General features: G+C 53.4%; 1 protein-coding gene across 2 annotated transcripts; it reads right to left on the reverse strand.

Moving 5' to 3' along the window:
• Positions 1-285: 285 nt before the first annotated feature.
• LOC118925028 (carbonyl reductase [NADPH] 2) lies at positions 286-3,006 on the reverse strand. 2 transcript variants are annotated; one of them, XM_057501969.1, is made up of 8 exons: positions 2,292-3,006; positions 1,831-1,928; positions 1,568-1,722; positions 1,438-1,480; positions 1,254-1,353; positions 1,063-1,127; positions 726-843; positions 286-634 (listed from the first exon to the last, which is right to left on the reverse strand). In XM_057501969.1, the coding sequence occupies exons 1-8, from the start codon at positions 2,341-2,343 to the stop codon at positions 531-533; spliced, it is 735 nt and encodes a 244-aa protein (XP_057357952.1). In that variant the 5' UTR covers positions 2,344-3,006; the 3' UTR covers positions 286-530. The 2 variants fall into 2 exon arrangements, with proteins under 2 accessions (XP_057357952.1, XP_036766262.1); XM_036910367.2 differs by having other exon boundaries at positions 1,568-1,928.
• Positions 3,007-14,456: the final 11,450 nt, after the last annotated feature.

Genomic DNA, 14,456 nt, shown 5'->3' on the forward strand with positions numbered 1-14,456 from the left:
CAGGCTGCCCCCTGTCCTCTGCCCTCTGCCCAGGGCTGGCTGGATGTCGCCGGCAGTGGCTCAAGCAACAGGAATCTCCGTGAGAGGAAACTGCAGACCTCCAGCCGAAAGGCAGGGTCGGCGTGAATCTGCTGGCTTCAGGATTCGCTCCCTCCTCACTTCTTGGAAAGTTAAATGTGGCACCCCGCTCCCTGATCGTCCCCTCCCCAGCCCCGCGGTGTATTCCTCCAGAGCCCTAGCACGCGCCAGTTGCAGGAAAATGGCCTCCATTTATTCAGACAAATACACCCCGGCACAGCTGAGGACACGGTGGGTGGGGACGACAGAGGCGGGGTCTCCTGGTTGCAGGCGTGTGCGCGCAGAGCGCGGCCGACGCGGGGTCTGGATGGAGGATGGCAGGTGGGGCGGGCCGGGGGAGGAGGGGCAGGGTCGGCTGCGGCCCGGGCGGCCCGGGGGGAGGGGTGCTGGGGCTCCGCAGAGGTGTGGGCGGCCGCCGAGCTGCGCGCGCCTGAACCCCTGTCCCGGGCGCTCTAGGAGGCCAGGTACCCGGCGTCCACGAGGATGCCCGAGCCGCTGGTCGAGGCGCTGTAGTCGCTGAGCAGGAAGAGGATGCTGTTGACCACGTCTTCCACCTCTGCAGCGGACGGCGAGCCGGGTCGGTGGGGGTCAGCGCAGCTCTGCCAGCCGCCCCGGCAGCGCCCACCGAACCCCACAGACCCGCTGACCCGCAAACTTCCGCAGGGGATGGCGCTCCTTTAGCTTCCGCACCACCTCAGGATCCGAACAGACTTGCTGCCCCATGGCCGTCAGCACCACCGTGGGGTTCACGGAGTTCACTCGGATCTAGGCATAAGGGGCCCCGGGGCGTTGTTTTCAACCGGTGGATCAGCCCAGTCCTCACAGCCCCCTGCGGGGGCTCTTACTATGTTTGGTCAACCCCTGAACCCAATGCCCAGAGCCTTTAGTGGTCCCCAGGACTCTCATGACCCCTGTCCCCATTCTCATCCCCAGTCCCAAGCCCTGCACCCCAGCACCCACCCCATGTCCCCATCCCATGCCCACCTTGTGAGGCCCCAGCTCCAGGGCCATGGCTTTGGTTAGCGCGGTCATTGCCCCCTTGGTGGAGCCTGTTGGGGGAGGGGGGGTAGCACAGAGGGCCCCTTAGGAGTGGGCTTCTTTGGGTCAAGGCTGGGCCCTGGAGCCCGGCAGCTCCTGAACGGAGTGGGCGTTCCAGGCTGTGCACAGGGACTCACTGTAGGCAGCTAAGTTGGGAAAGGAGACGTGAGCCACCAAACTGGAGACGTTGACGATGGAGCCAGGCGCTCCGCGGCTGATCATGCCACGGGCCACCATCTGGAGGCCAAGAGAGGGCAGCCTGAGGTCTCACCTCCCCAAACTGGGCAGTCAGCGCCGGGCCTTGCCCTCCCACCGGCTCACCTGGGACACCTGGAACACTGAGCGCAGGTTCACACTGAAGGACCTGGGGAGGAGCGGACCATCAGGTGGACGGTGGCCACCTCAGCCTCTGCGCCCCCCTCCCCAGCCCACCTGCTCTCCCACTGCCCACCTATCAAAGACCTCCTTGGTGGTCTCCAGGAAGGGCTGCAGCAGCGCCACGGCAGCATTGTTCACCAGCAGGTCCACAGGGCCCACGCTGCCCAGTGCCCGCTCCGTGGCCTCCCAGTCACCCAGGTCCACGCACACAGGCTCTACACCAGGGCACTGTGGGGAGGCATTGAGCAGTGACCAAGGTGATGGACCCTGGCAGGTTCTGAGGCCCCCAGAGGGTGTGGGGGCAGGCCCAGGCTGCAGTGGGGTTGCACACCTCACCTCCTTGGAAAGGCTGACCAGGTCTGCATTGGTGCGGCTCACAGCCACCACTCTGGCTCCCGAGGCATGTAGGGCCTTCACCGTGTCCCTCCCAATGCCTGCAGGGTTGTACCAAGCAGGCCTGTGTCCCACAGGTTCTGGTCAAAGGAGGCCCCCAAAGAGTAGTTCCTTCCCACTTGGCCTGGGGAAGAGGACACCACATCCACCCAGCCTGAGTCTGAGAGCTGTTCTTTCAGGCGGATTTGCATTGACCAGGGAGGGGATAATGTCCTGTCCCCATGGGGCCTGCTGGGTGGTGGGGAACAGCCCACACCCAGGTCCAGGGCCTGCAGTGGGTGGATGGGGGGACAGTTGCTGGCAGGGCAGTTTGTGACAGGCACAGAGGGACTCTTGGACCTGAACACGGGCCTGTGAAGCTTCAGGTCTGGTTGCCACACCCCCACCTGCCCGCTGACACCCACCTTTCCCTGCTCCTGTCACCAGGGCCCGCAGGCCGCTGAAATTCAGCTGCATGGTGCTGATTCCAAGCCTCTGTCTAACCGGAGAAGAGGGCGTGGGGGTTTTAAAAGCCTGGGATGGGGTGTGTGTGAGCCAGAGACACAGAGGCTTGGGGCGGGGCACCGGTGCGGCCTCTGCTTCCTTGTCCCCAGGAATTTGCTCCACAGGAAGGGGCCACCTTCCTCACCCACAACCCAAAGGAGCGGACTGGAAGCTCCATTCAGGGTTTGGGGAAAGAAAAATAAATCCTGGGATGGGGAGCATGCCCCAGCCAGCCAGGCCCAAAGCTGATCCCAGTCAGTCCTGGGCTGTGTGCCCCCAGGTGATGGCCGAGGGTGCACTGTGCTTGGAGCTGGGCCTGACCCCACCATGGCCCCAGTCTGCAAGCCTCTGTGGCCTCCACAGCCTTTTCCACCTTCCACTAGCCAGCCTAGGACTCCCACCTTCTGGCCTCTAAGCACAGTGCTTGGCTGTGCACACAGGTGTGGACCCCCCACAGCACCCTTGTTCCCTGTCACGTGTGGCTACAAGGGTGTATAGGAGTCCTTTCTCTCCCCGTCAGTGCCCCCAAGTTCCCTTCCCTTCCTGCCCTGGAACTTCATTTCAGTGAAAAGCCATGGACTCTTCTGGGGGCAGAATACTCATTCTTTTGAAGTACACATGGGACATTCTCCAGGATAAATCACGTTAGGCCACAAAACAAGCCCAATAATATAAGACTGAAATCATACCAAGCATCATACCAAAACACTATGAAACTGGACATCAAATTACAAGAAAAAACTGGGAAAAACATGACCACCTGGAGACTAAGCAGCATGCTGCTAAACAACAAATGGGACAATGAAGAAATCAAAGAGGAAATTTTAAAAAATACTTGGAGAATAACGAAAACAAACAACAGTTCAAAATCTTTGGGATGCAGCAAAAGTATTCATAAGAGGGAAGTTTATAGTGATACAGGCTTACCTCAAGAAACAAGGAAAACCTCAAATGATCAATCTAACCTTACACCTAAAGTAACTAGAAAAAGAACAAAGTCTAAAGTTAGTAGAAGGAAATAAATAATAAATATCAGAGTGGAAGTAAATGAAAGAGACTTAAGAACAATACAAAAGATCAATGAAACTACAAGCTTGGAATAGATAAACAAACAAGCTTGGTTCTTGGAAAAGATAAAATCGATAAACCTGTAGTGAGACTCACCAAGAAAAAAAGAAAGGGGACTCAAGTAAATAAAATCAGAAATAAAAGAAGAGAAGTTACAACTGATACCACAGAAATACATTCATTATATGAGGCCTGCATCACCTTGATACAAAAACTAGAGAAGGGCACTACAAGTAAAACAAATTACAGACCACTATCTCTAATAAATATAGATGCAAAAATCCTCAACAAGATACTAGCAAACCAAATTAAAAAAAAACATATCAAAACAATTATTTACTATGACCAAATGGGATTTATTCCAGGAATGCAAGGATGGTTCAATATCCACAGTCACTCAATGTGATAATCCACATCAAGAAAAGGAAGGATAAAAACCATATGATAATCTCAGTATATGCAGAAAAAGTATTTGACAAAATTCAGCATCCATTCATGATACAAACTCTCAACTGAGTGTGTATAGAGGAAAATATGTCTTATATCACAACATAATAAAGGTCATATGGTACAAAGCCACAGCTAACGTCATACTCAATGACAAAAAGCTAAAAGCTTTTCCTCTAAGATCAGGAACAAGAAGACAAGGAAGCCCTCTCTCACCACTTTTATTCAACATAGTACTGCAAGTCCTACCCACTGCAATCAGACAAAAATAAATAAAAGGCATCAAAATTGGTGAGTAAGAAGTAAAATTGTCAATATTGGCAGATGACATGATACTATACATAGAAAACCTTATAGACTCCAACAAAAAACTATTAATTAATGAATGAATTCAGTAAGGTCACAGGATACCAAATCATCATACAGAAATCTGTTGCATTTCTATATACAAATAACAAACTAGAAGAAAGAGAAATTAAGAAAACTATCCCATGTACAATTACATCAAAAAAGAATAAAATATCTGGGAATAACTCCAGCCAAGGAGGTGAACGATTTGTGCTCTGAACACTGTAAGACACCAGTGAAGAAACTGAAGGAGACACAAATAAATAGAAAGGTATTCCATGCTCATGGACAGGAAGAATTAATATTATTAAAATGGCCATACTACCCAAAAGCCATCTACAGATTCAATGCAATCGCTATCAAAATACCAGTGGCATTTTTCACAGCCCTAGAACAAATAACCCTACAATTTGTATAGAACCACAAAAGAGCCTAAATAGCCAAAGCAATCTTAAGAAGAAAAAAAAAGCTGGAAGTATCATTCACCTTGGTTTTAAAATATACTACAAAGCTGAAGTAATCAAAGCAGTATGGTACTGGGATAAGAACAGACACACAGATCAATGGAACAGAACAGAGAGCCCAGAAATAAACCCATGCTTACATGATCAAATAATCTATGACTAAGGAGGCAGAAATGTACAATGGGGAGAAGACAACTTCTTCAATAAATGACACTGGGAAAACTGGACAGCTCCTCACAAAAGAATGAAACTCAACCACTTTCTTACACCATATGCAAACATAAACTCAAAATGGGTTAAAGACCAAAATGAAGACCTTGACACCATAAGACTCCTAAAAGAAATCATGGGCAGTGTTTGCAAGCAAGAGTAATGCCATCTTGATGAATCCTCTATGATGACCGACTCACCTTACCCCTCCTTGCATCCTGCATGTACTGCAAACAGGGAACATCCCATATATAAGACATCACTCAGAACTAAAACACCGGCCAGCCTCAGCCCCTGCTCTGACACAGATGGCCCCTGCACATACTCCCTTTCTACCTGCCTCTATAAATTAGCCTCCCTGACGCAAAGTGGTACAGAGATCTGTGTGTCCTGTGGCTGCCCAGGACAAGCTTCTATAGGTGAGCACCCCTCAGTAAACCTCTGTGGTATAAAAGGTAGACTCTCAGCCTCTTTCTTTGCAGTCACAGCCTCATCAGCCTTTGGGGGTCAATTTGCTTTTACCTCCCCCAAATGGAACAGGCAGTAAATGCTTGAACCTTGGCATTAGTAATTTTTTTTCTGGATATATCTTCCCAGAGGGGAAACAAAAGCAAAATAAATTAATAGGACTACATCAAACTAAAAAGCTTCTGCACAGCAAAAGAAGCCATCAACAAAATGAAACAGCAACCTACTGCATGGGAGAAGATATTTGCAAGTGATACATCCAATAAGGGACTAATATCCAAAATATATAAAGAACTCATATAACTCAACACCCAAAAAACAAATAACCTGATTAAAAAATGGGCAGAGGACCTGAACAGACACTTCTCCAATGAAGACATACAGATGACCAACAGGTACATGAAAAGATGCTCCACATCGCTAATCATCAGGGAAATGCAAATTAAAGCTACAGTGAAATATCACCTCACACCAGTCAGAATGGCCACTATCCAGAAGAGGAGAAATAACAAGTGTTAGAGAGGATGTGGAGAAATGGGAACCCTCCTACATTGCTGGTTGGGAATGTAAATTGGTGCAGCCACTATGGAAAACAGTATGGAGGTTTCTCAAAAGCTAAAAATAGCAGTACCATAAGGCCTAGCGATTCCACTTCTGGGAATTTACCCAAAAAACCAAAATCAGTAATTTGAAAGAATATATGCACCCCTATGCTTATCGCAGCACTATTTACAACAGCCAAGATATGGAAGCAATGTAAGTGTCCATCAGCAGATGAATGGATAAAGAAGATACCGTACATACACTCAATGAACTATTACTCAGCCATAAAAAAGAATGACATCTTGCCATTTGCATGACATGGTTAGACCTAGAGGGCATTATGCTGAGTGAAGTAAGTCAGAGAAAGACATTTACCATATGATTTCACTTACATGTGGAATCTAAGAAAAAAAAATGAACAAGCAAACAAAACAGAAACAGACTCATAAACACAGAAAGCTGACTGGTGGTCAGCGCAGGGGAGGGGGGATGCCTGGATTAGGCGATGGGGATAAAGAGGCAGTTATGGAATACATTGGTCATGGGGATAAAAGTGCAGCATGGGCAATGTAGTCATGAATACTGTGATATTTCTGTACACTGACTGATATACTTACTGTGGTGAACATGTAATGTATTTCATCGTGGAATCCCACCTGAAACCAATATAATATTGTATATCTACTATATTTCAATTAAAAATAAAAGAACTAAAACCCACTTTATCAAGATATAATTGTGCACAGGTGTAATGTATACAACTTGGTGGGTTTGGGTGTGTGCATACACCTGTGAAACCATTGGCACAATCGAGGTTATAAACACATCCGTTACCTCGCCTCTGACACTTACCTCCTGTCCAGCTGGTTTGGGGTTTGTAGGGACCGCGTGCGACTTGAGGTCCAGCTGTTCACACGGTGTTGGGCACCAGCTGTTCAGCAGGCCCCTGGAACTTACTTTTCTTACATAACTGAAACTCCCTATTTCAGTTCTTTTTAGCAAAACGGTCCCATTCTGGGGCCTGTCCGGGGCCCACACAGTCTTTGGATGTCTCGTTGCCGCACATTGGAACATGCCTCAGTCTTTCCTTAACTTTTATGGACTTTACAACCTTGAAGACTATGCTTTCGTGCAAAGCCCCTCAGTTCGGCTTTCCTTGTAGTTAAACACAGGCCACGCACCCGTTGGGGCGCCCGGAGTGACTCTGCGCCCTCGCAGCCTCACATCAGCTGTGCAGTTTCCATCTGTCCCATCACTGGGAATGTGCGCTCTGCTCACGGTGGGCAGCGATGTGACCAGGGTGCTGGCCTGGACAGCTTCAATCACTGCGTGGTTCTTCCGTATGTGAAAAGAACATGGCGGCTGCATCTTCACTGCTGCCTCCAAATCTCTAACAAAATGTCTCCGCTGAGCCACACCAACCGGGAACCAGGCAGAGAACGTCGTTCTGGGACTCTAAGGTCAACCATGAGCAATGTGCCCACCAAGTACAAACCTGCCACGGCCAATAATCTAGCCTCCAAGTAAAGCCAACAGCAAAATCTGCCTGATGTAATTCAGCCAGCAGCTTATGACAGACACGCACTGCCCTGTCCTCACGTGAGGAGCCCAAGTCCCTCTATCCATCTCTGGGTGGTGCTCCGCTCGGCTGGCTGGTAACTCGGTACTGACACAGAAGGTCAACCACTATTAATATGGCCGTGGTAGCTGGAGAGGGGACAGAGAGGGGAGGAAAGAATTGCTTAACATGTACACAAATGCACTTGTGTAGAAATAACAGTGGTAGCTGGCCACGAGGTGAGCCCCTCCGTATGCCTGTGCCCTCAGCCGGCTGAGACTCCTCACCCAGTGTGGTCAGTGGGCACGTCTGGATGATTGCTTTGTCTCTGCTGTGGCGGTCATGACCAAGTTGTCTTTGGGGGTTAACGGCCACCCCTTGGTCCTTGCTGCCCTCAAACCCCATCACCACCACTGAATGCAGGAGCCCTAGCCAGGTCTACAGCCACAGGTCACGCTGTGAGCTCTGGCCTCCAGAGAAGCCCCCCAGCGATGCTGGGGCTCCCCTTGTGGATCTGTCTCTCCAAAGTGTGGGATGAAGTGCCTCATCTGGGCTCTGAGGGTGGGCGCGCAGCCCTTACGCGGTAGGTGCGCTCCAGGGCTCACGTCTCCGTGCTCTTGGACACCTTCCTTTGCAGTGCGCTAGGGAGCTCGCGCGTTTTCAGCTCCCTTCGAGCGGCCGCGTTTGTGTCTGGGTGTCTTGGGCCGACCAGAGGCCCTGGTGGAGCGTGGCCAGCTAATGGCACTCACTCGGAGGGAAGCGCTCTGCCGAGGGCCTGAGGCCACCTCTGCCTGCATCAGCTCTGTTCCTTCCATTCTGGCCCCTGCCCTTGGGTTCCATCCCCACCTTGACTGGTAAAGATCCACACCTCCACATGACTGGTTCTTTCGGTGTGCATATCCCCTCTTCCCGGGCCACTCTGGGTTCTGCTGAGGTTTCAGGCTGGTTGAACGTCTAGAGTGGGGACAGGCGGTGGGCTGTGCGCCTGCCAAGCAACAACCTCAGGGGAGGCCCTCGCAGGTTCTCAGGCAAAGGGACCCGGAGCAGCTGGCGCGGCAGCTGAGGGGCTGCTTATCCCAGGGAGGGGTGCTCAGCCACATTTAGTGGGTCATAGTGTGAAAGTAAGCAGGGCTCCTCCCCAAAGGGGAGTGGGAGGCCAGCAGGGGCCGCTGTCAATCACAGGAAGAGCTGCCAGTCACAGACCAACTGTAGCCTCGGGAGGAGGGCGCACACTCGTCGGTGCCCCGGGACGGATGCCAGGGCATCTCCTACAAGACATCCACCTCCTGCAGGCGGGTCAGTGAGGCGCCGTTGTCCCGGGCTCCAGCGGGCCTGCGTGCGGAGCCGCCCCTACCGACCTCCCCCGTGAAATGAAGGTCCTCCCGCTGGTGTGCGGGACCTGCCATTGGTTTTGCTGCAGCTGCCAGTCCCGAATGGCAGTTCCCTGCAGTTCCTGAATAAACCCCTTTCTGGGGTAAAATAACTGACTTTTCAAGATTGACAGAGGCACGCGTCCTCTCTCCCCGCCCAGGCTTCCAGTCCCATTCGTTTCCCAAACGATGCTGCAGCTTTAACGGAAGGCCCAGTGGGGCTCAGGGCTCCATCTGGGCTGTAATTCAGGGTGAGGCTTTGAGCTTGGTTTTGGAGATCTCTGCCCTGCAACCTCAGAGGGTCAGTGTTTCTTCCTAAACCTCTGGCAGACGCCTTCAGGTCCCTCACACAGGCCCTGTGCTGGGACGGTCCTTCTGCAGCATCTCCTGTGCCCACAGGAGCCACCAGCCAGTCCTGGTACACGGGAGCTGCGGATGCCAGTGCGCACTATCAGGTGGCCCTGGGAGGGGCAAGCTGTGCCTTGTGCCGTCTGCCCCGGCCAGCAAACCAGCGTGGAGCCCAGCCTGGGGCCCAGCCTTCCTCCAGCGCCCTGGCCAGCCACCTGGAGTCCCCCTGAGCCCAGGACCAGGAGGCATATGGGGACAGGGCAGTCTGAGGGCTCACACACCCCACACACTCCACACGCCCACACCCACACCACCCACCTTTCCCCCCACATGCACTCGCCCTCACACCTGCATTGATGACTGGTTTTCTACCCCTGGGATCCTGGGTTCTTCTGTCCCCGGGGTCAGCCCGCCAGGGGTTGCCCTCTGCCCTCTGGCTCCAGCAGGATGTAGGGACTGCCTCCCCATAGCGTACAGCCCCGAGGCAAGAGGGTGGACGCAGCTGCGGGGCGCTCACTCCGGGCGCAGGGCTGTGGGACCAGGTGTAGAGCGCCCCACACGTGCCTAGGTGCACGCTGCCCGGCTTCCCTGTGGACTGGCAGCCTCCAGGGGGGCGCCATTCGCTGCTCCTCGAGCTCTGAGCACCGGGCTCCTGCTCTGAGCTTGCGGTGTGCAATGCAGACCCACCAGGCCACGGGAGGAGGGTGACCAAGGCTGGGATGGGGCCACCAAGCCACGAGCTCTGCATGGGGCTGGGCCCAGAGGCCCAGGGGCCCCAGTGTGCCAGCTTGCCTGCAGGCCCCAACCCTTCTGCATCAGGTGTGTGGTGAAGAAGCCGCTGCCCAGAGAGGGCGGGCCCTTGCCTCGCCTCCCGGGACGGCACTTCCTGGGCCGGGACTTCCCGGCTGGAACATCCTGCCTGACAGGAGCATCTTGGTTTGCCTGGGGGCCTCGGCCACCAATCATCCCACATGCAATTCGAGCCGGGGGCTTTGGGGCACCCTGAACAGATCTGTAATCTAACGGCCAGCAGGTGATGAAGCTCCCATTAAAAATCTGGACCTAAAACAACAAATTTGACTGGATCTATACTGTTGGAACTCAACCAAGAATTAGGAGAAGTGCAAGTTGCAGCGCTCCAAAATATCTACTGTTAAAAGAACATATGGGATGTGAACAGTTCCCAGGAATGTGTTGTTTTAATTTGTCAGATTTTTCTCAAACTACTCAAATTCAGTTGGACAATATCCATCATATCATTGATAAGTTTTCACAAATGCCTAGGGTGCCTAACTGGTTTTCTTGGTTTCACTGGAGATGGCTGGTAATTGTAGGTCTGCTTTGGTTATGTAGCTGTATTCCTATTATGTTAATGTGTGCACGCAAATTAATTAGTAGTTTAAAACCTATACATGCTGAAGTTACTCTACAAGAAGATATATCAAAGAAATAATCAATCTTCCCATGTTTTCTTCCGCCTGCTACTTCTATAGCTTTTCTTCTTCCTTCCTAATTACAACCCTTAAATAGAATTCGTGCCTCATATCAAATTTACCGAGTATCATAATTCTTCCAAGTGGTAAAGATACCTCAAGACAGATGCTGGGCATAGAAGCCACAGGGCATAACCATGCAAAGAAGTAAAAAGCTAACCTTTTCAAACAATAAGGCTTCTCTCTCACTTACCAACTTCACATTTCCCTGTATGGCCCCGGAAGATGACTGGTTAGCCAGAGACGGGTAAGATTCCTCAAGGGAGGAACAACCTAAGACAGGCACAGTCGCAGGGGGGCCATCAGGTGAGAAATTGGGGATCAACAGAGGTGAGGCTTAGAACCTCACCCCACCGTTCTGAGAGAAATCTTCTGCATACGTGGATGTTTTATTGCCCTGGTCTAGCTTGGATTAACACATAGTCTACAGGCACACACCTGATCATCTACACTTGCCCTCTTACAGCACTAAATTATGTTTTCTACCTTTATCTTGCATCTACCTAGCACTTCAGCATTTTATTAAAATAATAATAATAATAATAATAAGGGAGAAATGTGGGATTCACATATAAATCAAGTATAAAAATCAAACAAATAATCATATCTGACTTGATTGTTTATAGTTCACGATGCGTGATCAAAACCGAAAGCTTCTGTGATGACTGCCCTTGCACTGTTCCCCATGTCAGAACTTGTTCACCATGTAAGAACTTGTTTGTTATGCCTCAGAAGATTGGAGACTGTTGAGAATTAGGCTTGGGGTGGATTAATGATTGTGCATTGAGTCCCCTATACAGAATTTTATTGTTGTTGACAACCATTTGATCAATAAATATGAGAGATGCCCTCTCAAAAATTATATATATATATAAAGAAAAAAAAAATCTGGACCTAAAGTTCCCGGTGAGCTTCCCTGATTGGCGGTGTTCTGCACGTGCTGTCACAGTCAGGAAGGACTCCAGGGACCGGCAGCTCAGGGCCCCTCCCAGATTCCGCCCTGTGTGTCTGTCCTTTGGCTTTTTCCTGATCCTTTTGCAGTAATAAAACCATTATCATAAGCACAGCATTTTCCTGAATTCTGTCGGCCATTCTAGTGAATTTGGAACCTGAGCGTGGCTGTGGGCTCTCCTGAATTCGTAGCCAGCCGGTCTGCAGTGAGGGTGGCCCCAGGGACCACTGGACTTGAGGCTGGTGCCCCAAGTGAGGGCGGTCTCATGGGGACTGTGCCCATGGGTTGCAGTTTGCTCAGTTCCTTTGCAATAGGCCAATCTTATGCTGCAGTACCAACCCCAGGATCTCAGGGGCTCAACCTAATGAAGACTTGTCTTCCATTCACACTACAGGCCCAGGGTTGGCATGCAAGGACTCGGGGCCTCCGGCTGGCAGAGCTGTGCCACGGGGCTGTAGCTGTGCCATTGGGAACTCGGTTGTCACGGTGACACCCTGCATGGGCTCCTGGATGCTGGATGCTCTGGCCCGGAAGTGATCTGCCTGCCCTTTGGACACAGCCGTGGCCTGGCCCCACCTGCTCCCACCCACCAGAGCGGTGGGCTGCAGGGTGCAGCTGGGTGCCTTGGGGGCCCTGGCTTCTCGGCACAGCTGCTCGATCTGCTGTGACCACCGCACGCTCCCGCAGACCCCGGTGCCCACGCTTCTGTCCTTCTCTTGCCTGGGGGACCTTTCTCACACCTTCTGAATGCAGACCCTCAACACAGCCATGTTCCTCCAGTACCTGCCTCCAGCGACTCGGCTCTCCCCTCCCAGCCTATCCCCTGTCCGGCAACCCTCCCTCCCGGGGTCATGAAAGCTCCCTCCCCAGTGGCCCTTCTCTTCTGCACCAACAAGTTGTGACTTTCTTAAAAGCAAACTAGCAAAAAAAGAAACAAAACACCACCAGCTACTACTCCTGTCTTTGCTCCAGTTTGCAGAAAAACTTGAGAGAGGAGCTATTCTCAGGATCCCCTTCTCCCCCGAAACCCCAAGACCGGCTGGCACTCCGCCCCTTGCAGACTGCCCCTTGCAGCCAGGCCCTGGCTCACAGTCTGTGACCTTGGTTCCGCTGAGGCTGGGGGCTGCCCCGGGCCCCCGCAGTTGCCATGCACACATGGCATGCATGCCTCTGGCCACGGAGAGCTGGACAGGTGGACCGGGGGCTATACTCCTGAGGGGCAGGGCCTCGGAGGGCCTAGGGCAATGGAGGGCTGGGGCTGCAGGACCTGGGCAGCGGGCCAGGCTTTTCGGGAAGCCCTGGGGGCATTGGAGGTGTGATGGCTGACTCAGCTGGGGGGGGATCTGAGAGAGAGGAGCGCATGCCCACAGGGAGGGGCGGCCCGGCACTGCAGGGGGCCTGCCCAGGAAAGGGCAGGTTGGACCTGAACAAAGCCCTGGCTCAGGAGAGGCCCGGAAGCTTCCTTCTCAGATTCTGCCCTTTGAGGCCCTCAGTAGGGAGGGAGGGTACATTTGCTTTCCCTGTTTCTCAGGGTAAGGGGAGCACCCTTGAACAAGCCTGCAGGAAACCTGGCAGGACCAGCCCTGAAGTGGACACTTGGTGGGGGTGGGCTGAGCTGGAGCTGGCCAGGGCCCAGGGGTGAGCAGGCTCTGCAGGCCCCCCACACAAAGGCCAGCCTGGAGAGCCCACCAGAGCCAGACACTGAGGGGAGGGGCTGGGAAGAGGCCCGCACAGACCAGGTCCCACCCTGCACGCCGGGCCTGGACAGTTTCTTAGTTGGGATGGCTTGACGACACCTAGAAACTTCTGTGTGGTAGGGCCAGGCACAGTCCTGTGACCACATCCTCTGGACATCTGGAACACGGTGCGACTGGAGGGCCACGTCAGCATGTGCCTAGAAACCAAGCCTGTTTCCCAAACAAGGTGCTGGGGGACCGAGAGAGGTGCAGGAGGGTGGGGCTGCCCCTCTATGCCGTTCACGCTGTCACCTTGTGTCACTCAGGCCCGCAGGCTACCTGCCACTTGTGGGCACACACGCCACAGGGACATGGCTGTGGGCACACATGCATCCGCACGTGAACACAGGCACACATGGGAGTGTGTGTGTGTGCACATGGGCACATGGGCACACACTTGTCTGGCTGGCAGGATGAAAGGACCCTGGGTATCAGCAGGTTCATCCTTGATGCTGAGCTGAGTCAGCCTGTCGGGCACTTAGGGTCCTGCGGCACAGCCTTGCTGAGGAGGGGAGGGAACCCTGTAGTTGGTCACATGGGGAGGGGGAGCGTTGGTGGCACGCTGGCCTCAGTGGCAGGCTCTGAGATGGGCGGCCCTGGGGATTGTGCTGGGCCAGACTTGCACCTGGACCTGGGGGCACGGCCCACTCCTGCAGCCACTGAATGTGACCTCGGGTGGGTCCTGGCGACAAGCCGGGCCCTCCAGGAGAGAAGCGCAGGAGCAGGAGCCCAGGGTGGGGGCCGTGCCTCCGGAGGCTCCATGGGCCCAGTGCCTTCCTGTGGAGGGGGCATTCGAGCTTATGGGCACCACGGGGAAAGGGCTTCCCTCAGGGCTCCCTCTGCGGCCTTGGAGCCAGCGGCCGCATGCCAGGCTCGTCAAGCCGCGTGGACGCACTGTCCTGAGCCGCACACCGCAGCCCTCTGGGCATGCCTGTGCAGGCTTCCTGATCCCTTCACGGGCAGCGGTGAGTCCCCACCATGCTGGGGGCAGCGCTCCGTGGAGGCCCTGAGGCGGGGGCTGCGCCAGCACCGGCTGAGCTCTCTGGGACTGGGCGTCGTGGCTGAGGTCTTAGCCCTCCCT

This window comes from Manis pentadactyla, chromosome 4 (genome assembly GCF_030020395.1).
Source record: "Manis pentadactyla isolate mManPen7 chromosome 4, mManPen7.hap1, whole genome shotgun sequence".
NCBI lineage: Eukaryota > Metazoa > Chordata > Mammalia > Pholidota > Manidae > Manis > Manis pentadactyla.